This window comes from Gorilla gorilla, chromosome 19 (assembly GCF_029281585.2).
Source record: "Gorilla gorilla gorilla isolate KB3781 chromosome 19, NHGRI_mGorGor1-v2.1_pri, whole genome shotgun sequence".
Lineage (NCBI taxonomy): Eukaryota > Metazoa > Chordata > Mammalia > Primates > Hominidae > Gorilla > Gorilla gorilla.
This window is the reverse complement of record NC_073243.2, coordinates 36,076,897-36,093,110: the sequence shown is the minus strand read 5'-3', so window position 1 is coordinate 36,093,110 and position 16,214 is coordinate 36,076,897. Positions and strand designations below refer to the sequence as shown.

Genomic DNA, 16,214 nt, shown 5'->3' with positions numbered 1-16,214 from the left:
ATAATGAATAGGCTATGGGAGAAAGAAGTTAATATACTAAACCAAAAACTAGATAACTGATTTTAAATTATTTAACATTTAATTATATTTTATAACTGGAAGATATTACACTATCACTTCCTATTTGTTTTTATAAGTTGTGGTTTTTGATAGTCAGGTTTTTAATAGAAGCAATTTCTAATATCTACCTATTTTCAAGTTTATTCTCTTCAATAGATATAGACTTGATTCATAATCATATTAGCATCTTACCTATCTATGTTCTTTGGTGATTTGTTTTTAGATAAAAAACTGTTTTTCATGATGTATAAATTTTAATAAAAAATTTGAGAGCTCTAAAAGGTAATTGATAATGTTAAATCCTCTTGGTTAACTAAAAAAAACTCAGTCTTTGAAAAATAAAGACCTTTTTTTTTCATTTCAAGGGATGGAGAGAGGAAAAGTATGAGCGTTGAGAGGTAATGTTTTATTATTTATTGTTAATTGTGCATAATTCATGTTATTTTAAACTAATATCAAATTAATTTTTAGTAAATATCACTGAAATAAGAAATCTATTTGCAAATTACTATAACAACTTTTAGTAGTTTACACTCCCTGCAATAAATGCCTTAGTATAAGACTATTATTTTCAGTTGCTATAATCTCAAAAATTAACTTCAGCTATTTTTTAATGTTGGTTTTAATCCTACCTAGTGAAAACCAAGCATTTTAGAATTTCATATCTTAATTTCTAGCTTGTTTATAAGGACAATTGAGTATTTACTTCGGAAATTTAAGAAGTAACAATGGGAATTCTTCCTAAAATTCTTTCAATATTGGTGATTAAGCAGAAGCTTAATCAAACAGTAAACTATTACTGATAAAAGAGAGCTTAAAGATGATCTAGTTTAGTGGTTTACAGTCCTGTTTGAAAACCAAATGAAATAATGATGGAAACTTACCGTTTGGGGAAATAAGTCATTGTTTGAAACGTCCCTCAATTATCTCCTCAAAGCAGCAAGATTCCACTGAGACATTTAAGAAACACTGACCTAGGGCCCGGCAAGGTGGCTCACCCCTGTAATCCCAGCATTTTGGGAGGCTGAGGTGGGCAGATCACTTGAGGCCAGGAGTTCGAGACCAGCCTGGCCAACATGGCAAAACCCTGACTCTACTAAAAATACAAAAATCAGCCCGGTGTGGTCGCTTAAACTTTAATCCCAGCTACTTGGGTGGCTGAGGCACGAGAATTGAACCCAGGAGGTGGAGTTTGCAGTAAGCTGAGATGGCACCACTCACTCCACTCCAGCCTAGGTGACAGAGTGAGACTCTGTCTCAAAATCAAACAAGACAAAACAAAACACTGACCTAGTACAAGATTGTGTTCATATTTCACATATATTATTTGTGGTCAGAAAAGCTGAATAACTTTTACAAGACAACATAATAAATGGCTTTGATAAAAATTGCTATTTTAGGTTTTGGTCCATATGAAAGCAATCAAAGAGAGAGAGAGAAAAAAAAAATCCAAAAGCAAAATAGTATTGCCATATTTGCTAAATTTGGCACACAGGAATGTGTTCTCCACTTTTTTTTTCTGGAAACTTTCTCCCCTTGGCTTTTTAAAATGGGCAATATAACATCAAATTTGGTATGAAGTTGGGGGAAAGGAGGTTGCAATTTATATCAAAACTAACTAACTTCTCTAATATAGAAAGAACTCATAATCAATAAAAAGGAACAGTAAGCCAACAGAAGAAATGAACAAAGTTCTAAATAATTAACAGAAAAGGAAATACAAATGGCTCTTAAAACAAGTGAAATTACTACCATTTTCATTTATAATTAAAGAAATACAGATTGAAAGTTCTCTCAGATACCTTTCTTTCACTAATCAGGTTGGCAAAGATTCTAACATACTCTATTGGCAAGACTGTAGGAGTGAAAAATGTGTAAACTTTAGAGGGAGTACATTAGGTTTTTTTATTGCTATTAAAACAAATTTCTACAAATTTAGTGGCTTAAAACAAAACAAATTTATTCTCTATCATTCTGAAAGTCAGCAGTTCTAAAGTTAATGTGTTGGTAGAGTTCCATTTATTCTAGAAACTCTGGGAGAGAGTCCATTTCTTTATGAAAAGCTTCTAGAGGCCACAGAATCTTTGGCTCATAGCCTCAGCAACTTCTTTCTCTGACTCTAACCCTCCTGCCTCCTTCTTATAAGGACCCTTGGGATTACGTTGGGCACAGCTGGACATTCCAGAGTAATCTCTGTCCGTCAGAATTTAATCACATCTGCTAAATCCCTTTTGTCATGTAAGATACTAGGTTCACAGATTCCAGGGATTAGGATGTGGACATCTTTAGGGACCATTATCTAGCCTACCACAGGGGGTAAGAAATTTCATAATATGTATCAAAATCACAGATACACATGTACTTTGATGCCATAATTCTTTTACTAAGAATTAATTCCACAGATTTAGTCACATGTCATTTTACATATATACAGGGTTACTCACTGCATTTTTTATGATAGAAAAAAACTGTAATATCCATGAATAGAGAATTGGTTAAATTACCTTACATCATTAAATTAGAATATTATGCTGCTGTATAAAAATGAGGAAATCATTTACTCATGGGGAACTCTCACCATGATAAATTGAGAAAAGCAGGGTACTAAACAATGTATCTAAAATTCTACTGTTTATATAAAAAAGAGAGGAAAATGTCTTCTTGTTTGCTTATTTTATATATATACACACATACACACACACACACACACATATATATATATATATGTGGAATATTTCTTTTTTTTGTTTGTTTTTGAGAGGGAGTCTCGCTCTGTCGCCCAGGCTGGAGTGCAGTGGTACGGTCTCGGTTCACTGCAAGCTCTGCCTCCTGGGTTCTCGCCATTCTCCTGCCTCAGCCTCCCGAGTAGCTGGGACTACAGGCGCCCGTATACGTGGAATATTTCTAAGGAATTCATAAGAATAAGAAGCTGACACATTGGTTGCCACTAGGGAAGAGAACTGAGTAGCTGAGGATAAGGTTAGAAGTAGAAAGGGGACTCTTTACTGAAGAGTCACTTGCTCAGGGTCCATACTCATCATTCTGGTCTCTTTGTATTATCCTCTTTTAAGTTAATATCACTTGTCAACTTCTTTCAACACTTTTTTGCAGATGAATTCAAAATACCTACATTTAATCTTATCAGCCTTCTATTTTCAGCTGTCTATTAAACAACTCTGCCTAGGTTCCATGAGCCAACCCCTTAAATCTACTTAAAGATGTTTCTCATCCATAAAATCCATGTGCAGTAATTGGAATGATGTTCTCATTTGGAATTTCTTAAGATAATCTTCTGTAATAAAGTCTATATATACATATACCCTAATCTGTTTTAAGTTCTGGAGGCATTACCATTATCTGTTGGTAATTTTAATTATCTTTTTTGTGATATAATAGAGCAAGAGCATAAAATTGTTTCTTTGCTAATCAAGCTTTCCTGTTTAGGTGGGTTTCCATTATTTATATAGATCTTAGATGTTTTTACTTAATTAAATTTTAGTTCATCTGAAAACTTTATTTTGTAATACAGAAAAATATAACTTAATGCTAGCCATATAAACATGCATACCATTTCCAAATTATCCTGGATTATAGTTTACTTTGTGCGCCAAAATTATTCTTGTCTTTCTAGGACATTCAGTGAGATAAATAAAGCGGAAGAGCAATACAGCCTATGTCAAGAACTTTGCAGTGAGCTCGCTCAGGATCTACAGAAAGAAAGACTTAAGGTGCTTTATTTTGATATGGTGTCCTTAGTTTTAAAGTTTTTTAATAGTAAAATGCTACCTTAAAAGCTAGAGTTAGATTACACATTTCTTAAAGATGAATACAAATTAATAAACGTCAGAATAGTGTATTCCTATCCCCAACAGTCAGATACAAATCCAATTCTGACCCATATCTGGAGTCTGTGATGAGGTGATTCTATGAAGAAGCACCTTATGAGGATAGAGTGGTTCAGTATAATTCAGAGGACTTTACTTCTGTACCTCAGGAGTACATTTGAATAAGTTAAAACCAAAGTTACACTGGCATTAGAGAATAAGGCAAAAGAAAGGATTTCCAGAGAATTGTATTCACATATTACAAATGTCTTTCCAATCATCCTTTAATGTTTTTCTTACTTAGACAATGACCTTCTAAAATAGGCATTTTATTTCAAGGTTGTAGTCCAGGTTGCTTAACACAGGACAACAAAACCTATAAGGCTTTGAACTTGCTATTTTATAATCTTCACTCACAACAATTTATATTTAGTGTATTCCCAACACTCTCAAACTAGAGGTAGAGTCAGTACAAAGCATAATAAAAAGGTATTTTTAAATTGCTACACAGGTACAAATATCTGGTTTGATAGAAGAAATAAGACCTAGTGTTCAATAGATCAGTAAGGTGACTATAGTGTACAGTAATCTATGTTACATACCAGAATAGCTAGAAGAGAATAATTTGAATGTTTCTAGCATAAAGAAAATACAAATATTTAAGGTGATAGATATCCCAAGTACACTTATTTGATCTTTACAAAGATCAAAACTATGAGGTACATGTGATAATTTACTATGTTCATATAATGCATCAGTAAAACTATTATGCTAATCAGTAAAAAAATTTGTTTTAAAAAAGTTACTACAAAGAGTGGAATATCTGATGAGTATCTTTCTCTATCATACCTTGAATTTAAAGAATTTTCTTTTTAAAAAATATTTAAATAAACATTTAATTTTATGATCATTTTAGATTTCCAGAAAAGTCACAAAAATAATAGAATTTCAGCATACTCCTCACCTGGTTTCCTCCATTATTAACATATTACCAGAGTACATTTGTCAAAAATAAGAAACTGACATTTAATACATTGTCAATTATTAACTCAACCCCAGACTTTATTTGGAGTTTACTTATTTTTCCATTAATATCGTCTCTGCCTTCCAGAATTCAGTCCAGGGGACTACATTGCATTTAGCTGTCATGTCTCTCCAGTTTCCTGGTCTGTGATAGTTTCTTAGTTTTTCCTTCTTTTTCATGACCTTGACAGTGTTGGGTAGTACTATACAGGTATTCTGCAGAATGTCGCCCAATCTGGGTTTGTCTGATGATTTTCTCATGATTAGATCAGGGTTATGGATTTTTAGAAAGAGTATCACAAAGAGGAAGTGCCCTTCTCATAACATCCTATCATGGGGTATATAATAGCCACATGATGTCATGGTTGATATTAACCTTCATCACTTGGTTAGTGTTTGCTAGGCTTCTCCACTGTGAAGTTAGTGTTTTTCCCTTTGGAAGTAAGTCAGTAAATCTAACTACCCTCAGATGAGAGAGAGCAGGAATTAACTTCCTCCTCCAGGGGATACTAAAATATACATAACATAAAATTTACATTTTAACTGTTTTTAAGTGTACAGTTCATATTGTTTTATAACCATCACCACCACCCATCTCTAGAACTGTTTCATTGTCTCCACTGAAACCCTGCACACATAAAACACTTAAGTGTAAAGGGAATTCTTACATTAAATTGTTTGGCATAGCATCTGGCAATGCAGAAGGCACACAATAAGTGTGAACTATTCATAAGTCGTTTTCAGTGAGACACTTTTAGGAAGATTTTTTTCCTTCCTTTGTAGGTAATTAATCAACCTCCAAAAGAGATTCAGTAAAAATAAAAGTGATCATTTAACCTTTCCCTCTTGTAATGGTCTTTTATAAAAATTCAGTTGGGGGGCTAGGCACGGTGGCTCATTCCTGTAATCCCAGCTCTTTAGGAGGCCAAGGCAGGGGTATCACCTGAGGTCAGGAGTTTGAGACCAGCCTGGCCAACATGGTGAAACCCCATCACTACTAAAAATGGTGGCGGGCACCTGTAATCCCAGCTACTCTGGAGGCTGAGGCTGGAGAATCACTTGAACCCGGGAGGCAGAGGCTGCAGTGAGCCAAGATCCCACCACTGCACTCCAGCCTGGGCAACAGAGTGAGACTGTCTAAAACAACAACAAAAAAACAAACAAAAAAATTCAGTTGGGAAGGGGAATAAAAATTACTGGCTAAAATGGGATTTTAGGCCAGGCATAGTGGCTCATGCCTGTAATCCCAGCACATTGGGAAGCTGAGGCCAGAGGATTGCTTGAGCCCAGGAGTTCAAGACCAGCCTGGACAACATAGCAAAATCACGTCTCTACAAAGAAAATGTAAAAATTAGCTGGGCCTGGTGGCACGAGTGTGTAGTCCCAGCTACTTGGGAGGCTGAGATAGGAGGATAGCATGAGCCTGGGAGGTCAAAGCTGCAGTGAGCCACAATCATGCCACTATACTCCAGCCTGGGCAATAGAATGGGACCCCCATCTCAAAAACAAAATAAAATGGGATTTTAGCTTATGTTTGGAAAGGGAAGTAAACGTTTTTGGCTAAAATGGTATTTTAATCATTCTTTTTTTTTCTGAGACAGAGTCTTGCCCTGTCACCCAGGCTGGAGTGCAATGGTGTGATCTCGGCTCAATGCAACCTCCACCTCCTGGCTTCAAACTATTCTCCTGCCTCAGCCTCCCCAGTCACTGGGATTACAGGTGCCTGCCATCACGCTCAGCTAATTTTTGTATTTTTATTAGAGACAGGGTTTCACCATGTTGGCCAGGCTGGTCTTGAACTCCTGACCTCGTGATCCACCCGCCCAAAATGCTGGGATTACAGGCATGAGCCACTGCACCCGGCCTCTTATTCTTTATGTTTATCACCATGTTTTATAAATAATTGGTTATACTTCCATATTCTTATGTCCGTAAACCTTTCTGAATTTTTCTAACATGTAAATGACTTTTTTCTAGAAGTTAGGAAGTCATACAGAATAATGTATTCTGGTTGGGTGCGGTAGCTCATGCCTATAATCCCAACACTTTGGGAGGCCAGGATCGCTTGTGGCCAGGAATTTGAGACTAGCCTGGGTAGCATAGTGAGACTCCAATTCTACAAAAAAATAAAAAATTAGCTGGTGTAGTGGCACGTACTTGTAATCTTAGCTACTCAGGAGGCTGAGGCAAGAGGATTGCTTGAACCCAGAAGTTGAAGGCTGCAGTGAGCTACAGCTGTGCCAGCGCACTCCAGCATGGACAACATAGAGAGACCCTGTCTCATAAATAAATAAATAACATATTGTATATGTTATAGGGTAGAACTGTTACCATTAAGTTGAAGAATGTGAATTTTGAAGTAAAAACTCGTGCATCTACAGTTTCATCTGTTGTTTCTACTGCAGAAGAAATATTTGCCATTGCTAAGGAATTGCTAAAAACAGAAATTGATGCTGATTTTCCACATCCCTTGAGATTAAGACTTATGGGTATGACTTTTTTATTTTTTTATTTTTTTGTTTTTCCTTAAATCTGCTAGATTTTCCCAAGTAATCAACTTTGGGAATACAGGGGGCCCCCAACTTAACAATGGGGGATTGTTAATGATTTTTCAACTTTGCGACAGTGGGAAAGCTGTATGCTTTCAGTACACTCTTGACTTACAAGGTGGTTACATCCCGATAAACCCATCATAAATTGAAAGTATTGTAAGTTGACTTATTATGTTTTCAATTTACAGTGGGTTTATCTGGATACAATCCTACTGTAACTCAATGAGCACCTGTATTCTCGCCTTCATTTTATTTCTTAAACCTGTTTACGAAGTTCTTCCTTTGCTGCTGCCATTTGTCTTAGTTATTAGACCCTGATGTGTGATGCCATGATCATTAGTTTAATTCCAGTAAGAGTCAATTAAAGTTGTTATTTTCCTTATAACTTAATGAAATTCTTGTGGCCAGGTATGTTTCAAAATTCAAAACTTTTCAGATTTTAGAAAGCAAATTCAGTGCATGTAGAGTATATTATGTTGTAATACTTCTTTGTGGATCTGGGGCAACACCCCCTGTTCAAACACATTAATATTTCTGTAGCAAAACAAAATATTCAGAGACTGTAAAGACTGATGACATTAATTTAGTCATCAGGTATCACTTGTTGCTTACAATTTTCAGAACTTTTTGGATTTTGGAATTACAGATAAAGGATTGTGACATTGTGAAATCACATCTCCAGCCACTACATGGTAAAAAGTAACAAGCCATGTTTCCAAAGTGTACTGGTTGAAAGTACATATGTGGATCACCACTCCAAATGCACATTTTACTAGTAAGGAGTGGGTCACTAGCCATAATTTTATTTATGAAAGATATAGCACACACTGAAATCAACTGAATAAAGTGTTAATTGAAAGAGCCAGGCTGGGCGTGGTGGCTCACACCTGTAATCTCAACACTTTGGGAGGCCAAGGCAGGTGGATTGCCTGAGGTCAGGAGTTCGAGACCAGCCTGGCCAACATAGTGAAACCGCATCTCTACAAAAACTACAAAAAATTAGCTGGACATGGTGGTGGGCACCTGTAATCCCAGCTACTTGAGAGGCTGAGGCAGGAGAATCGCTTGAACCCGGGAAGTTGCAGTGAGCTGAGATCACGCCGTTGCACTCCAGCCTGGGCAACAAGAGTGAAACTCCACCTCAGAAAAAAAAAAAAAAAAAAAAAAAGCCCAAGAGCAGATATTTATAGAAGCTTAATTCATAATTGCCAAAACTTTGAAGCAAGCACGATGTCCTTCGGTATGTGAATGGATAAATAAACTGTGGTACATACAGACAGTGGAATAATATTCAGCACAGAAAATAAATGAATTATCAATTCATGAAAAGACATGAATGAAACTTAACTGTATAATGTTAAGTAAAAGAAGCCAGTCTGAAAAAGCTAAATACTGTATGATTCCAACCATATGAGATTCTGGAAAAGGCAAATATGAGTACCATAAAAAATAATTGATTGTCAGGAGTTAAGAGGGGAAGGAGGGATAAATAGGCAAAACACAGGAATTTTAGGGCAATGAAATGATTCCGTATGATTCTATAATGACACGTCATTATAAATTTGTCCAGCGCCCAGAATGTTTCAAGGGTGAACCCTATGTAAGCTATGGACTTTGAGTGACAATGTTGTGGCAGTGTAGGTTTATAGATTGTAACAAATGTACCACTGTGGTGCCACATGTTGATAGTTGGGGTGGTGGAGGGGTGTGCATGTGTAGGGAAAGGGGATCTATGGGAACTCATTGTACCTGCTGCTCAGTTTTGTTGTGAACCTAAAATTCCTCTAAAAAATAAAGTCTATTAGAAAAAAAAGAGCTAAAGAGTCTGTATAGTTGACTCCAGTTAGTTACTGGTATTAATTTAATGGTATTATGTGTCACATATGAATTAAAATCCTACATCATTATACTAACTCCAAATAGATAGTTAATATTTAATGATATTCTTTTATAAAGGAAGATAAATTTGTACTTATAATACCAGCTTTGAAATGTTACTTATAGTTTCTCTCTAGCCAACCTTTTGTATATGTCATAGCACTAGACAAAATGTTTTTATGCATTGTGAGTGAATTGGCTTTGTTCAATTTGAAATTGATTGTGATTGGTTTAATTTAGGTGTTCGGATATCTAGTTTTCCCAATGAAGAGGACAGGAAACACCAACAAAGGAGCATTATTGGCTTTTTACAGGCTGGAAACCAAGCCCTGTCAGCCACTGAGTGTACATTAGAGAAAACTGACAAAGATAAGTTTGTAAAACCTCTAGAAATGTCTCATAAGAAGAGTTTCTTTGATAAAAAACGATCAGAAAGGAAATGGAGTCACCAAGATATATTTAAATGTGAAGCCGTGAATAAACAAAGTTTCCAGACATCACAACCATTCCAAGTTTTAAAGAAGAAGATGAATGAGAATTTGGAAATATCAGAGAATTCAGATGACTGTCAGATATTTACCTGTCCTGTTTGCTTTAGGGCTCAAGGGTGCATCAGTCTGGAAGCCTTGAATAAACATGTAGATGAATGTCTTGATGGACCTTCAATCAGTGAAAACTTTAAAATGTTCTCGTGTTCACATGTTTCTGCTACCAAAGTTAACAAGAAAGAAAATGTTCCTGCTTCTTCACTTTGTGAGAAGCAAGATTATGAAGCCCATCCAAAAATTAAAGAAATATCTTCAGTAGATTGTGTAGCTTTAGTAGATACTATAGATAACTCATCTAAATCAGAAAGCATAGATGCTTTAAGTAATAAGCATAGCAAGGAAGAATGTTCTAGTCTCCCAAGCAAGTCTTTTAATATTGAACACTGTCATCAGAATTCTTCTTGTACTGTTTCATTGGAAAACGAAGATGTTGGATCATTAAGTAGACAAGAATACCGCCAGCCTTACTTATGTGAAGTGAAAACAGGCCAAGCTCTAGTTTGTCCTGTTTGTAACGTAGAACAAAAGACTTCAGATCTAACCCTGTTCAATGTGCATGTGGATGTTTGCTTAAATAAAAGTTGTATCCAAGAATTAAGAAAGGATAAATTTAACCCAGTTAATCAACCCAAAGAAAGCTCCAGAAGTACTGGTAAGTGTGTAGTTGTTTTAAACTGCATGATTTTCTAGGAATATGTATTATTAAAATTAATGAGATTGTTGTTAAATCTGAAACATATACTATTAAATGGGTAGTTTGTGTATGCCGCCATTTAGGGAAATGTTGGTTACATTGCCATAGGTTAGAATTAACTCAAGCCTGAAGATTGTGAATTTGGGGAAAACTTTGGTTTGATCTTGATTTAGCACAGAATGAACTCAAAGGTTTAAGGAGCTGAGTGATCTAATCAAACAAGAAATTCCTTCAGAGAACATCTGTGAAGGCACAGTGGTAAATTAACTATAACTGCATAACTAGAAAGCCTCTTTAACTTATTTTTTGGTAGTGCTGACTCTACCCAAATTTCACCAATAAAATTAAGTGTAATGCTGATAAAATTAGTAAATTACAAAGAAATTATAGTTTTTGGTGTGTTTACATATGAACTATATAGTACTAAGGAAGTTATCTTTAATCAATAAGTTTTAACTTTTTAAATTTGTATACAACTTTTTAATTATTTCATATTATTCATTATGGAATTTCTTGACTTTCTTTCCTCTAAAGGTAGCTCAAGTGGAGTACAGAAGGCTGTAACAAGAACAAAAAGGTATGGCTAATTTGAGCTTTAATAAAGCTGGCTACAATATGAAAATTCAATTATTTTATAAATTATTAAGTAATCAATATTTAAAATGAATTATTTTCTAGAATCTCTTCCTGCATTTTAATTGTGTGTTCCTTTTCATTCTAGGCCAGGATTGATGACAAAGCACTCAACATCAAAGAAAATAAAACCAAACAATCCCAAACATACCCTTGATATATTTTTTAAGTAAACATTGAACATTTTATCATTAATTTTTAATTGAAACTAGTTATTTTATAATCAATGAATTTGTTCTTTCTGATTTTAAGTTTGCAGATTTATTTAGTGAAGGCAAGTGCAATAATCCTTCCTCAGATGATGTTTGCTTTTCTAAGATACATATACTGATTCTGTGTATCTTTTTTATAACCATGAGAATTTTACTTCCATTATACATCAATTGGAAATCAATCCTGTTAAGAGATAATTCTTAAAAGGGAAATTAGGAATGGGATAAGAAGGTGATTTTTTTTTTATTATTTTTATACTGAATATAAAAACATTTGTAAGGGCTCTCAAAGATTCACACATGCCTATATTATTATAAGAATTTTTCAGCACTTAACTGCTTTGTTGGCATTGATCCTAGTATCTTTAAATACTTCATGAGCATTCATAATTAAAATTTATCTTAAGTTCTATGAAGAGTATTAATGTAACTAGCGTAAGTGGTTTTCTTCAGGAAAATAAATATCACAGTATTATCTGTGTTAAAATGGTTTTTGCCTAAAATATAATTTTTAATTTGGCTTTTCTTATTTAAAATTCCGTTATCTTATGAATAAGCACTTGAATCAGTTTTTAAAATATTTAGTCTAAGATGATTCAAAGTAGTTTTATTTTAATACAGGACTTTTAAATGGCAGTATTTCATTTCTTGTCAATTATGTTGGTACTTTCCACAAATCTATAAAGAAGGATAAATTGTACCATCATTTTATTATAATCCTCAAGAGAAAATGTGTAATTCAAAAGATTAATGTGTATTAAAACACATTATGTATCTTAGTTACATTTCTATCAGTATTTTTATTAATATTTGTGAAAGAAGACAGCTTAATAGTAGTTAGCTTAAGTAGTTTCTCCAAGTACTTTTGTGCTATCAATGAGTTCTTCTCAAAAAATAATTAGTTAGGCCGGGCACAATGGCTCACACCTGTAATGCCAGCCCTTTGGGAGGCCGAGTGGGCAGATCACTTGAGGTCAGGAGTTTGAGACCAGCCTCGCCAACATGGTGAGACCCTGTCTCTACTAAAACGATAAAAAAAAAAAAAAAAAAAATTAGCCAGGCTTGGTGGCACACGCCTGTAATCCCAGCTACTCAGACGGCTGAGGCAGGAGAACTACTTGAACCTGGGAGGTCAAAGCTGCAGTCAGCCAAGATCTTGCCACTGTACTCCAGCCTGAAGAGCGAGACTCTGTCTCAATAATATAATAATAGTTATTATTTAATTGCAACATGAAGTTGGAAGCCATTTTCTGTTCCTTCTTTAAGGAGCTAAATCTTTTCTCTTATATTTTTGTTTTCTCTCCCCTTGCTTTTCATATTTTAGCTTATGATCTAAATATATATTTTGTATATTATAATGTTTTAGGAATAGCTTAATTAAGAACTCACAGACTTTGACAAAGTGGTAACTAGACTTTTAATTACTAGATTCTTTAAATTAGGCTTAATGCCTGCTAGCATGCCAATCCAATCCCATGACTGATGTTATTATACACTATGGCAAATACAAAGTTGTAGTGTTATGGTTCTTGATCGTGTGATTTACTTATGTAAATTATGTACAAATTTAAGTTCAATGAAACACTGACTTAATGTACTGAAAGGTAAATAGTACCATAGTGAATTATTTTCTGTCTTGCCTTAGGTTTATTTTTATTATCTTCAGTATTAGAATAAATGCTAAATTATTTTCATTTAAGGATTTATGTAGTTGAATATTATCATTTAGTAATATTTAATCATTTGAAATAAAATTTAAAGCTTTAATTGATCTAATAGAGATGATTTTCTACCTTTCCACTCTTCCTCCCTCTTATGCCTTCACTTTTGTTTTCTCTGCCCAGAATTTTCTTCACATTCTTTACTACCTGTTTTGTCTATTATATCCAACCCATTTTCTTTTTATTATAATTTTGATTTGGGGCATTTGAAGAAAATACAGCAAAACTACAAGAACTGGTAATAAGCATGCATAATCTCACCTACTTAGTGAACCTAATATAAACCTAATATAAAGAACCACCATATTTGCAATATATATAACTGGTGAAAAACTAGTGTCCAGAATATATAAATGATCCCTATGAATCAGTAAGAAAAAGACAGTCAATAGAAATTTGGACAAAAGACTTTATATGGCATTTCAAGTGAAAGGAAATCCAGATGACCAAGAAACATGAAAATATTCCCAGCCATATTAATATTTGGGAAGTAAAAAATAAAACTACAAGGAGGTATTACATCTTTACCTTATTTGCAAAAATGAAATGATCTAATGATACTAAGTTTTGGTGATGATGTCAGCTCTTACATTGAAAACAATCACTGTGGAAAAATTTGTCCTTCAGTAAATTTAAAGATAAACATGCTCAAAACCTAGCAATTGCACTCTGAAGTATACATCTTTGCGGGTTATCTTTCATTACAGTTATTTTTTTCCCTGTCAGGACCCTAACTAATACAATGCCTTGGGAAAACTAATGAACATGTATCCTAGGAAGCATGTACAAGAAAGTTCTTCCCAGTCAGGAAGGTGGCCAAGAAAAAAATTTTTTAATGTTCATAGCAGCACTGCAATATCCAAAAGTTAGAAATGAACCAAATATTCAGCAATGGTAGAATGGTTAAATTCTACCATGGCATTTATATTGAAACAGTAGAATTCTACACAGTGGTGAAAATGAAGGAAATAGCTAACCACAACGTAGATGAATATCACAGACATGGCATAGAGCAAAAGAAGCAAATCACAGAAGGATGCCATCAACATGATTCCATTTGTATAAAGTTTAAAACAGTAAAAACTGAACAACTATATTGTTTTAAGGGTATATAGTTATATATATGAGATAAAACTGTAAAGAAAAGCAAGTGTTTTGCTGTCCCCAGAACCAGAATAATGATTTCCTCTGTGGAGAAGTAAAGCAGTGTGATTGGGGAGTGGCACCTGGTGCTTCTGGGATGCTGGCAATGTTCTATTTCTTGTCTTGGGTGGTGATTGCATGGATGTTCACTTTTAAAATACTCTTTATACATATATATTTTATATATTCTTGTTCATATATAACCTTTATAATAAAGAGAAAAAAATGGCAAAAACTGCTTTCGTTAACAAGATGATATTTTCCTCCATCTCTGCAGGCTAGCTAATTTCAATCGAGAAAAAAATACATTTTTTTCTTCTAGAACCTTGCTGAACACAGCAAGAAAGAGCCATCCCATGCAAAATTTTTAGTTTTTCTCCTAGCATTTCCCCTAAGGCTACAGCCTCAATCAGTATTTGGTCTTCTTTCCTAAGACAGCTGTTGACAGTTAGACCAAATATTTTTTTGCCGTTTGTGATGGTTAATATTGAGTGTCAACTTGATTGGATTAAATTATGCAAACTATTGTTCCTGGGTGTGTCTGTGAGGGTATTGCCAAAGAAGATTAACATTTGAGTCAGTGGGCTCAAGAGGCAGATCCACCCTCAATCTGGTTGTGCACCATCTAATCAGCTGCCAGCATAGCTAGGATAAAAGCAGGCAGAGGAAGGTGGAAGGACTACACTGGCTAAGTCTTCTGGCCTCCATCTTTCTCCTGTGCTGCATGTCTTCTGCCCTTGAACATCAGACTCCAAGTTCTTCAGCTTTTGGACTCTTGGACTTCCACCAGTGATTTGCCTGGGACTATCAGGCCTTCAGCCACAGACTGAAGGGCTGCACCGTCTGCTTGTCTGCTTTTGAGGTTTTGGGACTCAGACTGGCTTCCTGGCTTCTCAGCTTGCAGACTGTGGGACTTCACCTTGTGATTGTGTGAGTCAATTTTCCTAAGAAACTCCCCTTCATATATACATCTATTAGTTCTGTCCCTCTAGAGGACCCTAATACACCACCAAACAAGTCACCAGTTTTCCAGTCTGTGATATTTGTGTCCCCACTCCCTAAATTCTTCTCTCCAACCCTAAGTCAATTTGTTATATTAGGCTTTGTTATTTGCAGTACCCTATTTCTGTATCAGTTCAGTCACAAGCTTCCTGGTGCCTCTTCCTTGTTGAGTCACATGGGGACATGCTTAATTCTCCCAGAAATGTGTGACAGCATGTGCAAAATATTGCCAACCAAGGAAGCTCAACCAATCCTTGGTGTCCAAGGTGTTTACTGGAAGTCAGTCACATAGACATGCATCACCCATGTGACTGACCTTACCCGTTCAGTCTCAAGACCCCAGAGGTGTACTGATACCTCAAGGCCCAGGGCTTCAGCCATTCAAAAACAGACATTCGCCATGATTCATACTGTTAGCATAAACTATCTAGTCAAACTAACAAAATGTAGCCCAAGGCCTCAGGCATACTAGAACACTATTATCAAACTGGAAATTCCAAGAGCTCAGGTCATTTCCCAGGAGCTAGTCTAGGAAGGGCCAGTACCTGAAGACACCTCTCTTTGAAAAGTGCAGGGCTTGAGTGACCTGAGGCTGCTGGGTTAACCCTTTACCACATTAATGTCAAATTATTAGAATTGTATTCAAATAAAATATAAAAAAGAAAGATCACTTAGAGTAACTTTTTCCTGCCTCACTTGAATAATGCAGAGACACTTCAAATTCGTAACATGTTTAGGGGGTCTCAAGGAGGATGGGCTATGCGTTTTGAATATATGCATATAAAACAACAAATGACATAGGCGTAATAATTTCTTTGCATGTGTATAATCCTCTCTTCAATGTAATTCAAAGGTCTCTTTTTTAATATCAGTCTTTACATTGTCCCTGTAATATAGAGCTATACACCTTTCCTCAATCTTTTG

General features: G+C 35.1%; 1 protein-coding gene across 11 annotated transcripts in view; it reads left to right on the top strand.

Annotated features, from left to right (window-relative positions):
• Positions 1–13,191, top strand: part of POLK (DNA polymerase kappa) — an 87,736-nt gene extending 74,545 nt beyond the window's left edge. For 7 of the 11 annotated variants that reach the window (XM_004058708.5, XM_055367799.2, XM_063700682.1 and 4 more), the window contains 6 exons: positions 426–458; positions 3,692–3,788; positions 7,225–7,396; positions 9,578–10,537; positions 11,114–11,156; positions 11,301–13,191. In XM_004058708.5, coding sequence (XP_004058756.3) covers positions 426–458; positions 3,692–3,788; positions 7,225–7,396; positions 9,578–10,537; positions 11,114–11,156; positions 11,301–11,385 — 1,390 coding nt within the window. In that variant the 3' untranslated portion in view covers positions 11,386–13,191. Of the gene's footprint in view, positions 1–425; positions 459–3,691; positions 3,789–7,224; positions 7,397–9,577; positions 10,542–11,113; positions 11,157–11,300 lie in introns of all 11 variants that reach the window. The other 4 variants (XM_055367795.2, XM_063700679.1, XM_055367797.2 and 1 more) reach the window with 1 other exon arrangement.
• Positions 13,192–16,214: the final 3,023 nt, after the last annotated feature.